We start from the raw sequence: 22,876 nt of genomic DNA, 5'->3' as shown, positions 1-22,876 counted from the left end.
AAGTCTTGATTTTATTTGCCCTATTTATTTATTTGCCCTAAACATCTTGCCCTATTTTCAAAGTAATTTTCAAAAGTATTGAGGAGATAAAAATGATAATAATAACTTGGAAAGCAAATTATGGGTATGTGAAAATTTAACTGTTGACAGTCTTCCTTTACACTTGGCATTACCTGTCCACCTCCTACATCCAATGTCTTAAGAAAAATAGATTTTAGGATGGAAAGCTGTTGCATTCCATATTGGCATGGTTAATAAGTTAAAATACAAGAAATAGCTGGAACATATTGTAGTTCAAATCAGAGATGAATGTTTTGTATCTGTTTAATTTCTGTGTCCATCAAAATCATACCATGCTTTTCCTGCCATACAAGGATCCATCCTGCTGTAAGGCTGCATTCATCAAGAACTGTTTGGAATAAAGCCAAACTTATTGTAGTCACAAGTTGCTTTTATACTATATTATAATATTTCTGTTCCATTTAAACCTCGCCATGTATTAGGAACCACATTCCAGCCTTGTTTAAGCATGCAAATCATCCAACAAAATATGAAGAGGAAAAATCCCAGTTATTCAACACTCCTTCCCCCTATGGGACACCTTTAAACTCATGCAAAACTGCACACACACAAAGCACAAGCTGCATACATTTCTGAATTCCTCCAAACCTGTTTCTAAGTTCAAAATATGTGACCCTGAGCTGCCTTTACATAAAGCCTCACTGGGAAGTTCTAATTGTGCTTTGAGTTCACAGATGTGGGTAAGCCACTTCTCATTAAACTTTCTAGAGCTCCATGAACCCTTTGACACGCATTTTCACATGTAAATATAAACACTGTCAAGCTTGTGAAACTTTGGTTCATTCTCCTCCAGAGGAGAACAAGGATCAACCACAAAAGGAAGCAGCCAGTTGGTTTTTTCTTATATACTATAGGCTCAACCCCATATAAACCACTAAAATCTGCTGTAATAACCAGTTTGGGACTTTGGCTGTTTCATTCATTAAAGCATCAGGACCTCACTATTAATTACACATTTTTTAGATAAAAGGGGTGAAAGAAGAGGAAATGGTGACCAAAAATAAAAATCCCAAGAAAGTGTTGAGTATCTTTTTATTGAAAGACAACAAACACAAGCCAGCCATTAATAGTGGCAAAGATGGGGGGGTGGAGGGGATTTCAATCAGCCTTTTCATGTTTTATTCATTTTTAAGTAAGAAAGCCTTTCCCTCTGTCCAGTTTTGCCTTTACTAACATAACCAGACATCAGGCATTGCACACATCCATCCCCTTTCTGAGTGCTGCCTCAATGATTATTTCAGTTCTGACACAACAACCAACCCAAGCACTAATAAAGGTGGGATTTTCTGTCTGCAAGTGGACAAAACAGATGCTCTGTGCCAGAGATATCCAATCTGTGGCCCACCTGGAAAATTAATCTTACTTACAATCTATTCCTACCAGCTTTTGAGCACTAAGAAGATGCCTATTGAGACACATTATGGCAATGCAATACTGAGTGCACTGAATTTATGGAAAAGGTCCAGCCAGGCTGTCAGGTCCTCCTTGCTTTAAAAAACAAGCTACATGCTCTGACTCAACCACAGTGCTGGATCTATTTCCAAACTGAGCATTCGTAGTAAGTTCTGATTTGAAGCATGAATCTTTATCAAATATTAATTAAACTCTAGTATAGGAGTGGAGAAGTGCAGCTTTTAAACCTATGAATGAACAGAAAGGCATGTGCTATAAAACTATAATGTTAATTATTGCTCTTCTGTCAGGTGGTTGGGAGAGATTATTCTTAAGAACTACAAATCACCTGTGACAACTTCCAGATTTATCCAACAGGAAGAGCTCTGAGATAACCTGCAAAGGCCAGCAGGTATCAGGAAGTCAAGCAGACACCCACAACCACTGTGGCTTGTTCAGGCTGTTATTTATCTACATTAGGACAGTCCAGTCTTATCATGCACAGGCCCATTCCTTTAGGCAGGAGTCTCCTCATGTGTCACTCTAGACTTGCTGTCTGCTTTCTAAGTGAACAACCATATGAAAGCAGAGAAGTCTCTTGTCTTTGGGGAGGAAAAAATGGTAGGTCAGATGGAATTATGCTTCAGGCTGAACAGAACACTCCATGGGCTGGAGACTAAACCAAGCTAAGGCAGTGATTTAACAGACATGGATATGAACTCAGCTCTTTTCCTTACAGTCTCCAACAATCCCTAAAAACTACTTGTATAAATATTTGTGCAATTAATCCAACCATAAAACCATTCAGACCTTTTTACTTATACAGCCCACTAAAATTTCCAGCATACAAGAAGGGCTGCATGATCAAACCTCAGTCACATTTACAAGCACAATCCAGACTCGGATATCCTGTTGGATTAGTTTTAATCTACATTTTTTTCACTTACTCCAACATCAAAACAGTCAGTTCTCTTAATTTGTTTACTCATTTTCTTCCTGTACCTGTCACTGTGCTATGTTCTTACTGAACAGTTAAGATTATCCACTTTTAATTGGTTTTTCCACTCTTGGCCAGAAAGAGTGAGTCTACCAGAACACATATACATGTATTTTAAGGCTTATATCACTACACCTATAAAAGCCTGCTTTAATCACCTAATACACAAGATAACCATGAAAAAGCAAATATTAATCTTTTAAAAAGTAGGGTTTTTTCATTACCATGCTCTCTTTGTACTCTGCCAGTCCCCCCACACTCTCTGGGGTCTATATTCTGAATTTTCACGCATACCATAAAGTATCTTTGGAATGTTACAGTATAATTGTTTAGAGAAACATTTAACGGATGAGTAAGCATCAAGAGGCCAGGGCTAAGGGAAAAGAGAAGTTAAAATGCTGGCAGTATTTTGTATTGAATGATCTTCTCAGCATGAGGACAGGGGATGGACATTTGATCCAAAAATCTGGTATTGACTCAAGTGATACAAACCCAGAGCCAGCATGGAGGGTAGGAAGGCACCTACCAAAATATCTGCTCCCACCCACCCCTCCCAAACTGGGCTTTGGGCACTGGCCAGTAGAGAAATCCAATGTTGTTTGATCAATAACAGGAATATTATGATCAGGGACGACACCATCTTGGCAACTGGCTCTTTTTCCTTTTTTAAATGCTTTCCCAATTTACTTCCCAAAATAATCTGCATGTGCATAATAGAGAAATACAGAATTAGCTGGAAAGAGAGCTGGGCATCGAGCACAGAGGCAGCTACAAAAAAGCTGAGCATTCTTTCACTACAAGGAACTGCTAGAGACAACATGCTGTAAATTAAAGCCAATCTTCCTGAATTCCTTGAAGGATGCTCCTCTCAGAGATTGTACAAATCCATTAGCACAGGTCCATCATTAGAGTTTTCTTGGGGTTCATTTTCTAAAGAGAGTTTAAAAAAGCACACCCAAAATAAAGTGTATGGAGTGGGACAAATCAGGCCTAACCTTACATAATTGATTCATACCCTGATTATTACAGCACAGCTGAGAGGGCTTTTACTCCCAGTTCCTCCTCAGCCACATACTTCAAGTAAGAAAATACAAAATAATCATCCCCCTACCTGAATTCCTGACCAGAAGAAGGGACACAAAGGCAGGAGAAGTGCTGACATGCTCTGGAGACCAAGCAGTTCTGTGATGGCAGAGCCAGAAAAGCCCAGCTGCCCCAGCCTGGTGCCACAGCTGAAGCTTGTCCCATGATTGGGCACCTCAACTCTCCCTTCGAGGGGGTTCTGTGGTGCTTAACAACAAACAAGTTACAGCTGGTGCAGCACAACCTCTCCAAGCTTCAGACTTGCATAAAGTTCTCAGAAATGTGTTGTCTCTGAGGACTTGCTGTTCCTGCCTTAAGTTTGGTGGAGAGCAGGTAACGTGTTAAAAATCGATGAGGGGCACACAAATAGTGTGACTCTATAAATCTGAGCTGGTTAATAAACTCATGGGTGAGTGGCACAAGTTCTGCTATGGAGCCTTCCAGTTCCAAACTCAATGGATTTTTTAAAATTCCTAATATCTCTGTAAAATGGGTGAATCTAAACCATCTGTAAAAATAGTGGATTGATTAAGGCTTTAAGAGGTATCTGTAGGCACATGAGGTTGCAAGGGACTTCCCAGGTCACTATATTTGCATCCTACTGTCAAAACCACTGTATTAAATCATCTCTTCCAGAACAAAGACTTCCCCATCTTAAAATGAGTTTTCTTTTTTTTTTTTCATATCCTCCCTTAAATAACTTCAAAATTAGGATATTCCTTTTCATTTTCAGCTTAATTCATTAAAGACCCCATCCAGTGGCTATTTAGATGAAACACTACAGACTGTGTAGGACAAGTTTTTACATCCTCAGCTTTTTCTTTCTCTTCACCAACACAGTGATCCAGGTGCTGCTGTCACATAAATTCACCAGATTAAGTCTCTGTTTTTTCTAATGTCATACTCAAAGGCGAATCCAAATATTCTCTGGGTAACTTTTCCTGTAATTGCTTTCCCTTGGTGAATTGCAGGGAACTGCAACATCACTACTGACTTCAAAACAGGGTCTGTAGATTCCTTCCTGTGTTACAATGCCCAGAAGAGCCTGTGAGTATGTCTTTGGGGTTTGGTAATGGGGAACACAAGACAGTTTATAATGAAGTCTAACAAACTGGGTATGTTAATCTTTTCAGCCACTTAAATCCAGGGAAATCAAAAGCAAATGTCTTCCTACCATAGCATCCCAAAACCCAACCCCAAATACTTGGATCTTAATGCCTGCTGGGATGTTTTCTGCTAACCATCCATTAGGTTTCTTACAATATTCCACGCAACATTCCCCCACAAGCTGGATTGATTTCTTCCACGGCTTAACTTGTTTTTGCCAAAGTCTCTTTTAGTTCAGCACTGGCCTCCTGCCTAATGAAACAACCTTTCTTTATGCCAAAACTGTCATCTTCAGTTGCACAAGACCCATCTCACTTACAAACATGGGTAATGAGCCCAGTGTTTAATGCCTGAAGAACTGCTATTTTCAAATGATCCTGAGCAAAACTTAAAACAGGCACAGGAGTGGTGGGTATCTTGGGTGGGAAAGGAGTCGTTCTCAGGAAAGATTTTTTTCCTTTTGTGCTTAAATACACCTTTTACAAACAAACCCCTGATCATCAGAACACAAAAGCAGATGTATTTAAAGCACAACAGCAGTGAGACATGGAAGGCTCACCCTGAACTGAAGTGAAAGCTTCATTCTCACCCAGTGTGAAGTCATCCTTCACATGCACCACAGCCTTGGCTCTTATCAAACAGACTGGCCTTTAAATACAAGAATCTGATAACCTTAGTAAGTTATCAAGCATTGCTAATGACTGAAAAAAATCCATCTAAATAAACCTCCTGCTCTATTTTCCTGCCATAATTTTAGACACAGCTGGAACAAAAATACCTGTGTGAGAAGTTGCTCTTGGGTCAGGTTATTGATCCAGCGAGTGTATCGTTCAGTGGAGTCCAATGGCTCTCTTCTGACTTGGCAACCAACAATCTAAAGCAAAATGAGATAAATCCCACAGTGTAAGCTGCTGCACACCCACATGGCAACAAAACAAGTTCATAAAATAAACATTCAAAACATGGCAAGTCCAAGAATTATCTATACACTCCTTGTTACCCCCCCTTTCATGTCCATAATATCATATGGCACAGTTGCTCTGCTCAGCTGTTAATTAGTTACAGATTCTGAGGGTCTCTAGAAAACAAACATTGGGAATGTCCTTCCAATAGTTTCATTCATGGGAATATTTGAACCATTTTGGTTGAAATTTTAAGATGAATGTAGACATCTAAAACGCAAAATTTCACCCAAAATAGTTAAGGTTTGGCAAATGAAAATGGGAAGTTGAATAACACCAGGCAATTGTACCAACAGTGCCATAAGCCACAATACCACACATGACTTTTAATTCATATAAAATAAAGAAAAAAAAACCCCAAACTGTATTAATCTTCAGATAGTCAAGTTCTGTTCAAGAACAGGTGGAAAACTTCCTTGGTTTATTTTCCACCCTAAGGAATGAAGTGCATATACTGAGCACAGCAAGTTTCAATCTTCCAGGTATCTGTATTTACAGAGCTGTAAACCCCACACAGATGGGAGCAGTCAGGCTGGAATTCTGCACGTGCAGTTATGAATACTTTTGATGTGGGAACAAAAACACCACGAGGAGACCTTGCTGGGGGACTGCTGGCAATGAAACATCACCATTTAGACTATGATTAAATACAGTCCAAAAAACAACCATGGAAAAAAAAAAGAAAGCAAGATTTGCTTATCCCATAGGAATAAACCAAAATGTCTCTGAACTATGAAAATATTCCTCAATGACAATGATGAATTACTATGGAAAACTTCAATCCTTATCCTAACTTACTCCTCAATCACAGCTAGGTAATAGCAAGACCTTTTCAGAAGGTTAACCTAAAATTCTTTTAAACTGAATATAAATTAGTAGAGTTCCTAGAGGTGTTTTTAATAGGGGCACTCCATAGAGATAAAAACTTGACAGAAGCTGTGTCAGATGTACATACATCCTGTTCTTCAAGGATTATTTTTATTTAAGAATAGAACTACATACAGAACTCATTCATTATCTGGACAATAGAACATTGTAATCCACACTTAGCAATCTTATACTTGTTTCACATATAGAATTAAAGAAAGAGAGGGAAAAAGGATTGATATACTTAACACTTTACTAAAATGTCTTCCATAATAGTGGCTTTAAGTTTGCTTTTTCTTAAATTACCTAAATGTGCTATGCACACACATATCTAAAGTGTTTCTTTCCAAAAGGCTTTCTAATTATTCCTCAGGTCTATTCTTTTACAAGCAAATTGAATTTCTGTCTTCACTCCTCCTCCTCATTCCAAAACCCAAATCTACACAACAACCTGGCAATTCCTTCCTTGACAAGCAAAGGAACAAAGCAGCCATGGCTGGTGTTCTTGGTGGCCTTCCACTGCATTTTCACAGATGAACCAGACCCATCAGCAGGACACATAAAAGAAAGGACCTCCCTCCTGCAGGAGATGGTATAATAAAGCATCATTTAACCACCTTCTTTATTTATAATGGCATCACATCAAAATACATAAAATACAGCACTACTGCTTGTTCCTGGGAACAGCTGCATTTTAACCTTGTAACACAACAGGAAAATAGCTACAAACACAAAACAAAGTTACCACACTGCAAGAGGTGAAATGTTTGCTCTCCCCTCTGCCCTAAGACCTCCTGCTTATTTTCCATTTTCAGGACCAACACCACTCAAGACCACTTTTGGCACCATCTTAAGAGCTGTGTTTTACAGACAAATTCTAAAATTGTGGCTATGCAATCAAATTTATTTCTAGATCTTCAGCCAAACACATCCCACACCTTTCTGCTCTTTAGCTGCACTATTTCTCTCCCAACAGGACTCTGACTCATGACTGGGATTTTTGTCTTATGGTTGCAAGATAAACACCACCAACCTGAGTCTTTGATACAGGATCTGTAAAGCCCAGCTCATGTAACCAGACAATGAAAATCAGATTATTTAAAGTAAAACCAGCTTCCTCTAGCTCCCCTGTGTAAGGTGTGGCAGCAGAAACAACTGCACACTGATCCACATTTCCTCAGTGTCTCACAGAGCTTTTATATTCATTCACTGAATATTTCTTCTTGGCTCCTAAATGGAAGTGAAAGTGTTCTCACTGTTGCTTCTTTCTTAACTTTTAAAATACTTTGATAAAAATCTTTCTGGCTTATTTTACACCCATTCAGACCTTCCAGAAAGCACAAGAAACTCCATATTATAAATATGCTTTTCAGTATTTTGAGAATCAGTTTCTATGCAAAAATATAGTTCAGCCAAGTTTCAACTTCTTGATCTAATTAGACGAGTTTATTTTTATTATTACAAATACCAACTGTATACTGGCACACACCTGTACCAAGATTAAACTACGTAATATATACAACAAATACAATACATTTCTTACTCCAACTGGAAACTTGCTGAAGTGCAGTATTAATATTCCTTGTATAGGAAGCAGTAACATGACCCATGAACAAAAATTGTTTCTGGCCCATAGCAAAGGACTGTGGCAGTTCATGGAAAAGCAAAACTCATCAGCAGAGAAAATCATGACAGTCCTTTCTTCTACAACAGCAGATGATGTAATCTGCTTTCTAGATAGACAATTACTTTTTTAATGTATTAAAGGTAACTTAGAGTTTATTCAGCTATTTATTTAATTGCAATCAGCATTGGCCTCTCTGGAAAAAATATAGAAAAGAATTTATATTTTATTGCAGCAAGAGACAGTGATAGGAAAGAATAGTAAGAGCATAAAAGAGTGGGTTTGTCTTAAATGCCAACAAACACATTTGCTGAAAGGCCATACAACTTTAAAAATATAAACAGCTTAAAATGAGCTTTGTGGGAAGAAGTGGGCAAATGTTCCACCAGTAGCTGCCAACCCTCTCTAGATGGTCTCAGACAGCCAAAATAACATTACAGGTCTATGTTTAAGCACCTGTAATAACTCTCCCACTTCACATAATTAGGAGTGGAGTTAATGAATCACATCTAAATAAGATTATCAGAAACAATGTCACAGTTATGTACTTTATGGCACTACATTTAAAACATTTTCAGGAGTTAGAGAACTATAAAGCCAATCCAATATGACAATGATACAATTAAAACAGTATAAATAACAATATAAAATTAGGTTTCTCCATGAAACACTTGCTCTAAGCTGGTCAGAGAACCCTGGGTTAGCCATGATGCCTGAAATATAGATTTAATGAGCACATTCAATAACTTGTTGATTAATACAAAGCCCTGAGGAACTAGGCAGGATTACTAAATACATCACTAAATGGCACTATGAGCACACACAGTCACAGTTCTGTGAGTTACAAAATTGTTCCCCTGAAACACAAGATTATTTCAGTCCCACATCTGATAGGTACAAACCCCAGCACTCTGTACCAACAGCAGAGGCTGGTTTTAAATGCAATATTCAGGTGGAGATGCTTCTTATTTTCACCAATTTAAGGTTTTTAAGTTTCCCCTTGCACATACAAATGGAAAAGGAAGCAGGTGAGAGGAAACAAAGTTGAAATGAGTTGACAGTAATTAAAAACAACTCACTTTCTGCAGATGTGGCACTTTTGGGTTTTTTAATCACTACAACTTCCTTTACCACAACCTTTCTTATTCAGGAGGCAGCCTATGGGTCAGAACTCTCCTGTTGTACTCAAGAGGAAAGGAGGATGAAAAATTAATTAATCAGTCTCCAGTTTTATACCAGCATTTTCCATCCTTGTTTTATAAAAAGAGGAAATGAACAGAGACAGGCAAAAAACCATAAACTCTCCATAAGGCAGAAGGCACTGGGTGAACAAACACATGGGAGTCCTTCATATAATAGGTCTTATTTGAAGGAACCTAACCTTAAGTTTTGGTTTTTTTTAATTGAGCAACCACTACTGATACTGAAACAGGTATTGGAAAAATATGCATTTTAGCATGAAAAAATCCACAGCTTTCCTGTACAAAACTAATGCAACTTTCAAAGATTATGTAAAGTAGAAGAGTTTCTTCTACACACCGAGGAAGAAGGTGCAGTGTTGACTTTCATGTTAGAAATATGACAGAATGATAGAAAGCTCCTCTTAGAAGAGAGCATAATTAGCTACTTAGTGAAGCTTTAATTAGAAGTATCATAACATCTGATCCTAGATAATGTTCTGTAAGAAAGACTATGCAAATAGCAAGTAATATAGGAAGGATTATCTCTAGGGCATGACACCTTTTTGCCCAATAAGTGTTTATGGGTGCCCACAGAGAGAAAAATCCTAAACTAAAGAGCTAATAAGAGTTATTTACGTTATCCTGAATGTTTAAGACAGCTTTAGTTAACCAAGCCTACATCTTGATGTGTAAAGGAAAGGTAGATGCCACCTCTGCTGTCCTTAAACCCTGCTTATTTTTGTTCTAGTCATTTCCACACAGCAATTTCCTTTAAGAAGGATTTAGTGATCATCTTTTAATGCAATTAAAAAAAGAAAAATAAACAAAAGGAATAGTTTTATGTGGTTAAAATCTTTCCAAAATTATATACTGGGGGAGGAAGGGAGTAAGATGTATTTCCTCTCCCTTTCATTTCCAAAGCAGGAAACTGTTCTTCAAAACACCCAATTTGCATTAGGTGTAAATATACAAAACACACCCTGGTGTATTTAAAGCATGTCTTAAAAATTATAAAATATGTTGATGGTGCTGGCTCCCCAGAGAATCCTTTAGGTCAGATGAATATCCATTTCCACAGATGTTCTTATCTTGGAGCAATCCATATTTAAGAACACCTGTTAAACATCCTCCTTTGACACTGGTTCAAGTCCAAAGTCCACGAAAGGATGTTACACGTTTATTTTCAGCACATAAAAAGAAAGTAATTAAAAGCCAAGGAAGTCTGGATTTTCTTCAGTGAATGTATATAAAAAACAAGAAGTCAAGGTGGTGTAATCAGAACGAGCCCAGCTGTGACTGACACACCAAGATTTAAAAGGATGTTGTCGCTCATGTGCAATCATGAAGTATGAATATGACACTTTTGGGAAAACTTCGAGATACTACAGGAAATCTGTAGATAATACAGCAAATTAAATGAGTTTCAGAAGTCCTTTTTGAGTAAGGCCAATATATTGATAACAAGCTCAGGCAGGAAAAAGCACCAGGCCTCAGAAGCCCTCGTTCAAAATCTGCCACTTTGGCATAAACAAGATGCAAAGAGTCAACCTCTATATTAAGGCAAGTGCACATGCAATTGGAATTAAATAAACTCTTCAGATCCTGCCAAGATGCTTCCAGAACCAGTCCTTCACATAAGGCTTAAGAACAGTCAAAAAGAGCAATGTGTTTGCACTATTTCTGTTTTAAACATCCTGTCTGGAGCTCCACAAAGTACGATTTTAATAGTTATCAACAGAGCAAAATGCCTGAGCACAAGGAGGGGGGGATCTTGATTTTTAAACATTTCATGCTTCAGACAGAGTTTAAGAAATTAAATATGCTGAAAGTATTACAATCAGACATTTGTGAATATCAAACTCCAGTAATCACGATCGTTTGATGGGGTTATTGGCATGTGGAAGCCATATTAAACACAAATTTAATTACCCAGTGGTGTAAGTTGGGATGTTTCCCATTTGGGATATTTGATTAAATGTAGAACAGACTTAAGACTGACACTGTGACTTTGAAAACGCGCTGTGGTTTTTCAGAAATACCAAGTTAAAAAGAATCTTTAAGGAAGCTGCCTAATAAAAAGCAAAGACAGCAGAATTCCAGTGATATACATGGAAAGGCACAACTAATGAAAAATACTCTCATATTGTCAAAGAAAGAATGTTCATATTCTTCAGCGCAGAGAAAGAAAAGGAATCATATTTTTTCCTCTTAAACATACTCCACTGTCACCATTTCAGAACAGAACCTTTGCACAACTGCTGCTCTAGTTTCTACCCTCCATACCAAAAGATTATTGAAATATTACAAATAATTTTTAAATTAAAATACACAATGACAATTTCCTGAAGTCATAAATATAAATATTTTTAGAAGTACCTATACTGGGCAGCCTTAATTTGGAGTTACATTTTCCACAAGCTGGAGAAAAATGTTAAAGACTTGGTACTTTGATTACAGTGTGCAGTATAAGGGAAGTGAGTATAAAAAGTTCTACTGACCAGAATAGTTAAGACTGGTTCATGAGAATATTTCTCTGGACATTTTTTTTTCCTAAATCAAAACTTAACTGATGTTTGACAATCAACAACTGCATTTATTCACCTCAGGAATGTAATCCCATTTTCCATTCTGTCTATAGCAAAGATGGACCAGAGCCTCTTCAGATCTACTCAGCCCATTTCGTGGAGCAAATTCCTACTAACAGGGTTACACAAACAAATTTGATCTATTCATCATTCAAGACATGACAGTACCGAATTAATTTCTCTTTTATAGCTGTTGTATGAATTAATGCTTATATTAAAGCTAAACTCTAGAGGCAGTGCTTGCTGGGACGTGCCTGGGCAACACACACTGATCTGTCTCAAACATGCTGAGTAAGGGACTCACAAGGAGAGCTGATGCAAATTAACTCAGGAGAAACAAAGATTATTTAAGTTCTACACCACGGAGATTTTAATCAACTTCATGTCCAAATGAAACCGTTTATCAACACCAAATCTGCTAAGCCACAAGTGGAAGACAAAACAAACCAAGGGAGATTGGTAAAACCTGGACTTGAGTGTAAGACACAACAAGGGAAGATCAACAACAACCTTTAACTTGTTGCACACAGGAAGGATGGAATTTAAATGGAGGTAGAGAGAGGTAATACTCGACATTATGTACTTATGTTTAATGACAGTTTAATAAAACTTCAAACATGCTTTTTGTCTTTTCACACCACAAAATTACACACAAGACACTACTTACCTGCTTTTGCAGTCCAGACTAAAACACTGTCTAATTTAAGTAGAGAAAAGGTAATAAAATCCCTCAGGAATAAAGGCTCAGACTACAGAACAACGTTGTTGACCACTTCCTTGTGACAGCAGATGAGGGATGGCAAAGCACAGGCATTTCTACATGTGCACTTACACACCTGGGATGGGATGGAAACAGTTGTCTGCATGTTTTTTCCACTGGTTGGGTACACAATGTCTAAACTCCTCAGCAAAACAAGTCACTTGGAATACATTATTTACATCCAGTGCTCTTTTGTGTACAAAATAATCCAGTCCACACTCTGACTGTAAGAACTGCTCTGACAACGCAAGACAATGTATGGGAACTGGTCCAGACTACCTACAATTCCCTCCCTCCCCACCTCCAGGGATAAGAGTTACATCCAAAATATGGAACTGAGAGATGATGTAAGAATGTCAATGAATCTTTTTGCACTCAGAACAAAACAAAGCTCGATATTTGTTAAGCCATTCCCCCAGAACTCCTCTCACAGATTAACTCCTATAAAAAAACCTGTGTATTGTCAATGCAAAACCAGTTGAAATTGCCAACCTTTAAATCAGATCTCATTATCACAGTAGCCATATAAACACCGAGAATGCTGATCTTAAAATTCTGTTCCACCTCAATATCTACTTCATGTACCACTAAAACTGTATTTTAATGAAACGTGTAAGAAGGAATCCACTCACTTTATTGTATACTTTTTCTGTTGCTACTACAAGGAAATCTTTACTTGCAATTTCAGATATTGATTTAAATTCATAAGGTGGAAGGTAAAAGGACTGACCTAATCAAGAATCAACTGGACCTGATCACTTTAGTCACAAGAAAGTGAAATGATTCAAACTAGTGCCCAATAAGCAATAGGGAAGGCAAGTCAGGGAGAGGGGAAAAACAGTCTTTCTTCTTTCTAACATGTAACAGAAATGTGTGAGAGGTCCAGACAAGTAGAACAGCACAGGGTACAGTGACACTTCAAAAACTTTATTAGATTATGACTTTCAAAATAAATTTTAAAAGTGTGCTTCCAGACCAAAAGAAAAAAAAAACCCCTTAATTTCTAAATGTAGTTAATTTGTGAGGTTCAGCAGGGGTGGGAGAGAAACAGCCAACACCTTTGGCCTAGATGTGCCTTCTACAAAGGACCAGCTCATTTCTCTCCTTCATTTGCTCATTTCTCCAACTCATTTGCCCATTGCACAGTATTTGTTTCCAGCTCTCCCAGAGGCAGGTGAACAGGTCTGTGAGCCACTAGTGCCAGGCATTGTTGGAGTGCAATCCTTCCAATCATCCATCTCAGAGTCACATTAACCATCAAAGATATGCAGAATTCAGTCAGTTGGTTAACACAGGCAGATAATGCAACAGATAAAAATGGCCTCAGGCACTGCAACTCTTGCTCCAAACCCAAGCTGCAGAATATGCCAAAAATCTGCTTTGGAGATGCAAAATAGTGAGAATTTCTCATTGAAGAAATGCAAATGGTATATTCAGTTTTCTTTCACATGCCTAGGTATCCTGCAGGTTTGAGACAGAGCCTGTAATTTCACAACAAAAAGAAAGGTGTTCCTTGTCACACTGGTACTGATTCACCTCTTATTCAGCCAGTGAAAACAAAAGGAAATAATGTTTTTATCTCCACTGCCCACATTCTGATTCCAGCTGTTGTTTCCTCACTGAGGTAGGAGGCAGTCAGGAAAAGTTCAGCTACTTTATAAGCAATTCTGCTGAAAGAAACGTACAAAAACTTGAGGCCACTTGTTGTTCATGTGCAAAGTCATATTGTGGGGGACAATATACTCAAATAAAGGGTGGTGAGAGAAAGAATAAAGTTACACCACACCCAGCAGACAATACAGTGTCCAAAAACACCAAAGGTTAGTAGTCATTACATTATCAATAGACAGGATGATGTCCCTAAGTTTTCCAACTGCTAAAAGCAGGGATTCACACTGAGCTAGATATTTCTTAAGCAGAACTTAAGAATTTGTAGTGTAAAGTCTCAGAGTCTCAAAAACTTATGTCTTCTGAGAGCTTCTATTTATAGAATCCCTGTCAACAGGACTTGGAGATGATGTGAAATAATCACCAGAGGACAGGATGACAGCAGTCCTGGAGAGCTGCTTTTAATAAAAAGCACAATGTATTAGTCATTTGTCTTTTGAGATCCCAAATCCTCCACTCTAAACTTACCAAGGACAAAACAGTTCCACCCTTTGAGATTTTTTTTTTTAAAGTCTTCCAGATAAGAGCAGTTTAAGAGAATAGAAATTACCTTGCTCTTTAAAGCACAGTTATGTAGTCTATGATAGAGGAAATGAGACACAAAGGTTCAGGCTGCTGCAGGGTTCCCCCTGCCATGTTCCAGCACCTGAACCAGGGGACAAGCTTCTTGCTTTTTCAGAGATAGAGACACGTGTTTCCTTGAAGAACAACTCAGTTGGGGAATATCCCAGAGGCATCTGATACCTTTGGTTCTGCTGTTTAATAACCAGGCTTCAAGTCAGGGTAAGGCAATTTGCATTTAAGAGTAACACAAAAGAGGAAGAACCTCGGGGATTAGTTTGGATCTGGGAGATTTCTCTTGGTGGAGGAAGCTGGAGACCTTTCCTACCTGTAAATCTATAGCAGTAACAACAGTAGATTGAAGCCTCTAATATTATAGCCCAGTCTTCAAATCTGACTCCCAGTAACAATCAGCAGCATCAGGATTAGGAATAAAATTTCTGAACATACACTGAGATTACATAAAGTCAAAAATCCAGGTCAGAAAAAGTTGCAAAACAGTGGAAAGTCCAAGTCTGCAAATTAGAATTTCAGGAACAAACCAAAAAAGCTCACTGTGCTTCATGGACATTTCTCAAGCTTCTGCTTTTTTTTTTTTCCCTTTTATTTTTGCCTTTTTTTTTTTTCCCTCCACCTACTCTGCCTTATCAGACTGACTGAAGCTATGGCCACAACTTCAAATACAGAACAAAACATTCAAACATGCCCAACCATCTTCAAAGGCCAGAAAACTGAATGGCACAATTATTCTGAGGGCAGCAGAGAGATCATTCTTTTAAGAACACCATTCCACCCTGACATGGGTCAATAGATTTGTGACCAGAAGATCAACTTTTCTCAAAGTTCTGTCAGAACTTTAGAGGGGCTCTGGACCAAACTAATCCATTTGCTCATTAGAAAGAGCTGGATGTGTTTCCTTTTCTCCTTCAGGCCTTTGAATCAGAGTTCTGCAAAATACAACAATAACCCAGGTTATACCTCCCATAGGCACTACAAACATTTCTACACCTGCAACAAGGAAAATGTCCTGGGTCTGGCAGAGATGGAGTTAATTTTGCCCAGGACAGCCCTCCCAGTGCTGTGTATTGGTAACTGGAGAGGTGTTGGGAACACTGCTGCTCTGGCTCCTGCTGGGCAGTGCTCCCACAGCAGGGATGCCCCTCCAGCATCCCCCCCTCTCCAGCAGGCTGGGGCTGGGGAGGGGACACAGTCAGGACAGCCAACCCAAACTGACCAAAGGGATATTCCTCTGCTTTTGCTTTTATTAAATTGCCTTTATCTTGACCCTGCAGTCTTTTCCATCTTGTCTTCTCCCACCACCCCGTCCTGCTGAGAGGAGTGACACAGGCCAGCCAGGGCCAGCCCACCACAAGTACTGCAACAGGGCCACAAGTTTAGGTGAGTTTAGAACATGGGAATAACAAGTTCATGTTGTTTAGAAAAGACCATGAAGCCTTACCCTTCAGTCTAAGGCCCTCTTCGTTAACTTGTTTGATTGTTCATACTGAATGTTGTTGGGCAGATTATAAACAAAACAGCTGAAGCGTGTTCTAAGCAGACTACAAACTGCTCAGTTGAATTTAGTCTAATTTAAAAAAATCTTCATATACAGCTATAGATGTTACATAAGCAAGAAATAGGATAGCTCTTGAAACTAATTTCCATAAAACAAGCTGACTGGATCAACTTGCCTCTCCGGTTTTTTTGGCATCTGGCTGTGGGATTACATTAACTGATCGCTATCAGAACAAAAACAACTTTCGATTTATCATTTTATTATGTTCATAATGTGAATTAGGTTAACTGCTACCCAGGCAGTACCAAAACTGTAATTTAATAAATTACCTCGTGAGGATTATCAGATTTCGAAGAGCCTACTGCAGGTGGTGTGAGGAGCAGGTTCACAGCCCACCACCGAGCAGCAGGTTGTTTGGCAGACATTCCTCAGCTGAAAGGACTACAATCATCTCCACTTTGAAGCAAGAGTGTTTTGGAGGAAAAGTTCAAAAGGTGTTTAATTGCCAGACAGTGATAATCCTAAAACTGTCTGTTTTGTTCAGAGACCTGCAGGAAATACCTACTTGACAGATCAAGTCAATTGACCTTCCCTTTCCAGACACCTCTTGCACATTGAAATAACTTTCACAGGAGGAAATGTCAGAGATGTGCAAACAGTAAGGCTGATTTTGCTGAAAATGGCTGATAGGAACACAAACTCGGTTTTCAAGTTTATAAAGGAATATCTATATCAATAACATGGAGAAATAAAGTTAGAGCCTTAACAAATTATTTATATATATATATTCAGGTAAGTAGAGCATATACACAAAGTCTCTCTAATGAATACTGGCTCTAATCACAGAAAATCATTTAAAATCAAAAGCATATAGATCAGAGAAGAACTATCTCACAGTGTTTCCAAGAGTTTATTTCACAGGAATAAAGAATGGCCTTCTAATACTGTTTTCTTTTGCAGGCAGACATAGGGAGAAACACCATCTGAACTGTAGGCCAATTTTTCAATAATAACAAACCCATACATTCCCCATGGTTTACAGTCTCTCAAATATTAAAAACAGATAAACCATAGCTGTAGCCAATCCTTTGCAGCTTTTCACATGACTTAAGCTACATAAAAAGAGCATTCTCCTTTAGATCACAGACATTAGCCAAACCTGTATATTCCTTTGCAAAAGAGTATCACTGTTATAATGAGATCTGGTTTTCTGAACAGAGAAAATAAAAAGAAGTTCAATCAAAGCTCCTATTCAGTGCAAGGATTAAAAATAAAGGAAAAGAATAAACTAGTTATTGCTTTGCCTCTACCAGCCCGACTGTGAAATTTTCATATCCTTTTAAAGATGTATCCGGAACTCTGCAAAAGAAAAACCCACAAATACACACAAGAAAAAAGTACTCACACTGTTTGGGTGTTGAATGGCAACTTGGTGCTGCAGCCTAACCCGCTGTGGCATCATCACATCATCCTGGAATAAATAGCACACTGTTACTGAACATAAAAAGGGTCACAGTACAGTACTGACACACAGCAGAATATGCTGCTAAATTAACATCATTTTACTGGCTTGCAGTCAGAAATGCAAATGGAACAGATATTAAGAGCCTTCACACTTTTCAGGGATTAAACTCAGTGCTGCTCAAGCTGGAAGTGATCAAAACTATGATGTGACAACGGGGCTGGGATCTCAACACACGTCGACAGCACCCACACATTTATTTCTCAAAAACTCCCCAACTCTTGCACAACCCCCAGAGCAGCACTGGCAGTGTCAGCACAGGGAACTAATCTTGATTAAAACCTTGATTTGAGCCACCTCAGCAATACAAGGAAGTGTTCTCTTTAGTCTGGCTGTACCTTGTTTCATTGACAATGACAAGCCTTCGGTGTCTAGATCTAGAAATATGTTATATATCATGAGCACAGAAACTAGCATTTGTGAAATGATAAAATTCTAGAGAAAAAGGAAAAAAGGAAAGTACCCACACTCTTAAAATGCATCAGCATTGGCACTGGCTTTAAACACACCACCTATATTTCGACTTCATGTTAGTACTTCCACTTGTAGCATGAAGATCTGTTTTACTTACATACAGAAAGGTTGCTTTTTGAAGAGTTAGTAACCTTGCATACCTTCCCTGGACAGCTAGGAGAGATTCCTTTCAAAATCATATTATTTCCTGTTCAGAATTAAAGCCTTTCTAGACCATGATTTTACAGTCTATAAAAACTTTAGCCCAAATTCTCTTCCCTAAATTTAGCCTCCTAAGGTTTCTGACTATATTGTTTTCCATTTTGGTGCCATGTTTCCTCCCTTTTAAAGGATCAGACTTTCTTAGATGCTGATGAAAGCTAACACAGCCTATTTCTTCTCAGAATATTTCCAAATAACTTTATCAGGCAAACATGATTCAAAGGAGCCCTGATTTCCTGTTCAACAGCCTCTCTTTTAACAGTTTGTCACTCTGAGGAAATTCCTACTAAAGCCAAAAACCCCAATATGGAATTTGCAACAACTTTCACAATAAAACTTCCCATCAAATCAATGGCAACAAAAATATATATCTTGGTGCTTAAATATCTCAAGCTTAAAGGGTTGAATGACCTTGCTATAAAGGTGCCACTATAGTTTTATCAAAACAACCCATGATGAAAAAAGTTTTAGAAGTAGATCCAACTATTTAATACAATTCAAGGTTAAAGATAAAACAAATGAATAATAAAACTGACCCTTATCACATCCAAGCTTATAAAAGATGGAAGGAATACATTGCCAAAAGCATTTTTCTGTATTTTGTATTTAGGAATATTTAGTAATAAGCATGACAGCTGTTACTGATTTTGAAAGCCCATGGAGTGAAAAAACCCTTCTGATTTCTCAACGTCTGTACATGACTTACATCAAAACTACAACAGAATTATTTACCATTTAATCCACTTTATCAATAAGGCACCAGAATTCCTGTACTTATCCTGTACAAATGTTCCAATAAAACCTTTACTCTATTTCCCAGAAGAACCATAATCCTATTGCCAAATACAGAGCTGATTTTTGTAAATTAAAACCTGGTTTGCACATAAGCAATAGGAGATAACTTTTAACTGAGCCTTGTTCACTCCTTTACAAGTAGCTAAAGATTCTTATATGTCTTCTTGTTAAATGTGGAAAAAAAGAGAGAATGAAAAAGAAATCTACCCAAAAGTATGGAATTTCAATGCTTATAACACTGTTACTATAATCTCTTACAAGATACAAAATATGTGCTAAAAGATTCCACTGTTTATGATCCCTCACAACAGAGAGAAATTTAACAGAACTCATACACAGAGGTGAAAAATAATCTTGATTTAAAAATGTTAAATCAGCCTGGAAGGTATTCAAACCAAATTCAAACATCCCATTCACCAAACAGCTCAATGGCATGTTTTCAGCAGAGGACAATTTGACAGGAGTGGCCTCGTTCCCTTAACAAAACTGTGTCATTTTGGTGCCATTGGCAAAACACACATCGACAGCTCTGGGTCTCAGGCTATCACAGAGCATCAGTGTTCTGCAAACTCCAGCTAAAGAGGGGGCACTAGAACCACAAAAATGCCTCTTTTTATTAATACAGCTTTGTTCTCTAATGTTGGAAAACTCTATGAACTCTTATCCTGAATGACCTTTGGGTTTTTTTATAATTTTGTCTTTTTTTTTTTTTTTATTAATAGCTTTACACATCTGCTGCACTGATGTACTGTTCTGTGCTGCTTCCATGTTCATGAAATGAGAAAGAAAGAAGGGGGGAAAAAAAGAATATAATAGTTAAAGGCATAATCTCAAATAAAATAATACAGGAATCAGGCAATGAGGAAGAACAGCATAAAATACAAGTCACATCCCAGACAAAACTGAGGCACATCAGTCATTCTTGGACTCAGGTTGGGCAACTAGGAAAGAAAGGCAGCTGCAAAATCCACCTTCAACAGATCCTTCACTATTGATGCCTGGGCCAAAGTGGAAAACAGAATAGATTTATAGTGAAATCATCCTAAGTAACGTGGATATATTTGAGACCAGTGTTTAAAAACCAAATTAAAGTCTAATGAGTAAAACCAAAACAATTGTACCACAAAATAAGAGCATTTTAAATTTTTTTTCAACTTCAGAGGCCACTGGTAGGAGTGAGAGGCCCAACCATGCACTGGAGTGATAAGAGTTTATGGAATTTTAGCAACTGTAATACTGGACAATTGAGAAGTTAAAGGTATTTTATCCAGCTGTACATTATGCAATCACAAATACAGTTTTGTTGTATTCATGATATTGAATTCAGAAAAAACGTTACCAGACTTTGGTTTCTACAGTTAGAGTCTGGTTGTCTTATTTTGGTTTAAAACTGAGAACAAAACCTCAGTAATTAGACAAACACTTTCAAAATTATTTTTCACTCCTGTCATGTCAGACAGAAAAAAAAGGGCCTATCCAAATGTAGCCAAAAAAGGGAAGTTTATTTAGTTTGTTTCTGTCTCCTAGGTGAGAGTGGGGAAGATAACAATGCCAGTAGTGAGTTACACTGAATATATAATTTTAAAAGCAGAAGTTTAACAGAAGTTTCTACTGAAATTCAATTTTCTCTGTTTACATGGAAGTTTATAATGGTTGTCCCCTTGCAGATATACAGCAGACAGGATGAAGAGAGAATGAAAGAATGGAAATAACAGGTTTAAAATAAATGCTAGGTAAATGCAAGCCCTCCCTAATCATATACTTGCAATACTGTAGCTAAGTAAGAACGAATCTGTAAAGAAATCTTTTCTCATGTAACCCCACTGACCAAACTTAGCAGAAAAATTTAGAAAAGTCTCAGGTAACAGATGGGTTTGCTGTCACCTAAATATGTTCATCCATGCAAATAAGTCCAAACAGGTACACAGCAGGAAATAAAGCAACAAACAGAAACTTCTCCAGGCACCCAAAATAATGCAGAATTTATAGGAATTTTGGTGATTACAAACATGCTGCTTCTTCTGCAGGAGGAGAACAGGAGCAGGAGAACAATTTGCTGAAAGATGAGGAATGAAAAGGAGTTTATTTCACAGGAGAAGGAAGCAGAGGTCTCAGGGGCAGCCCAGATGAGTTTGTGGCAGTGGGGCCCTGACCCCCAGCACCTCCCAGCCCTGTCTGCTCCTGTCCCATCTCTGCAGACCTGCCCTGCTCCTGCCGAGTTCCACACCCTCAGCTGGGCTGTTCTCCTTCCAACCTCGGGCACCAGGCTTGATAAAAACACACCCAATTTACACTGAGCTAATTGCTTTGTTTCACTTAACTCACATGTTTAGCTGGAGAAAAGCAAAACTAAACCCATAGGCTGAGCTTAAGGACTACTCAAAGCTGCTGCTACTCAAAGCTGCTGCTGTTTCAGGATGGGTTTCTTAAATCAATTTGGATAAAGTCAAATGACAAGCATTCACAACCAGGCTGCCTGCACCACACTGAGCTCCACAGTGATAACTTCACGATTTTCCCTTAAAAGGGGGGGGTTCTGAACTTCAGAAAGTAAAACAAAATATACAGCTCAATGTAAAATACACTTTTGGCACCCAAGGGCAAGTTCATAAAAAATAAGACACTAATTGTAGCTCAGTACTGTAGTGCTTTCTTAGGCTCAAATTACAGACTCAGCATCACAGGCTTTTCCAAATTCCCTTCGTGTTTGGCTGCTCAAAAAAAATAAAATAAAATTGAGACCTGATACCCTCCACCCCCATAACAACATCACCTTCTTTCTGCTGCAGTTATTACACGTAGAACACAACCAGTAGAAGCACCAGGAGGAATGTTTCACTCACTGAGCAACAATATGGCATCTCCAAAGTCTTTCAATCCATCAAATGGTCATTCATTTGTGCTGCACCTGCTCAGACTACAGTGAAAATCTTTCTTTGCTATTGTTCAGTTCAGCTCCTTGAACCAGGGAAATGAAAGGTCTGGGACCTCCAAAGCTTGGCCTGTCAGCAGCTCTACCAAAGCAAATACCCTGATCCCAGGCAGTTCTCCAGGGGCAGGTTTTTAAAACAGCCTCACACTATCAAGCTCATCAAATCAGGCACTCTAATGGCACCCAGGAGTCACCTGAGACTAATGATCTGTCAGTACTTGCAAGATCATAGGAAAAAAAATACTACTTTTCTGTTTCTGCTCCTGAATTAAACTGAGAAAGAAGGGGACAAGAAAGAAAACACTTCAAAGTTTAAGAAGCTGACTGCACTGACCACCTTTCTATTCTTGAGCATGGCAACAAACAGGTCTACATGGAAGACATACAGGTGTTCTTATGAGCCTCACCATATTTTTATGGAATGTTTGAATTCAGCATCACTGCTAGTTGATCAGGACATTTTCAAGGTAGCTCCCACCTCAGTGCATTTGTTCAATAAATGCAGACAATGCCTTTTCATATCTCACTTTTCTGTGGTTATTGGAGTTCACCTTTGATTTTTCTCACA

At 38.3% G+C, this 22,876-nt stretch overlaps 1 protein-coding gene across 1 annotated transcript in view; it reads right to left on the bottom strand.

Annotated features, from left to right (window-relative positions):
• B3GNTL1 (UDP-GlcNAc:betaGal beta-1,3-N-acetylglucosaminyltransferase like 1) overlaps window positions 1–22,876 on the bottom strand; it is a 105,508-nt gene that overhangs the window by 73,711 nt on the left and 8,921 nt on the right. The window contains exons 3-4 of the mRNA XM_029960017.1: window positions 17,790–17,855; window positions 5,439–5,534 (exon numbers count right to left, since the gene is read on the bottom strand). Of these exons, the coding sequence (XP_029815877.1) occupies window positions 5,439–5,534; window positions 17,790–17,846 (153 nt within the window). The 5' untranslated portion in view covers window positions 17,847–17,855. The remainder of the gene's footprint in view (window positions 1–5,438; window positions 5,535–17,789; window positions 17,856–22,876) is intronic.

This window comes from Manacus vitellinus, unplaced genomic scaffold, assembly GCF_001715985.3.
Source record: "Manacus vitellinus isolate BGI_N305 unplaced genomic scaffold, ASM171598v3 scaffold_24_pilon, whole genome shotgun sequence".
In the NCBI taxonomy this organism is placed as follows: domain Eukaryota; kingdom Metazoa; phylum Chordata; class Aves; order Passeriformes; family Pipridae; genus Manacus; species Manacus vitellinus.
This window is presented reverse-complemented; position numbering and strand designations above follow the sequence as displayed.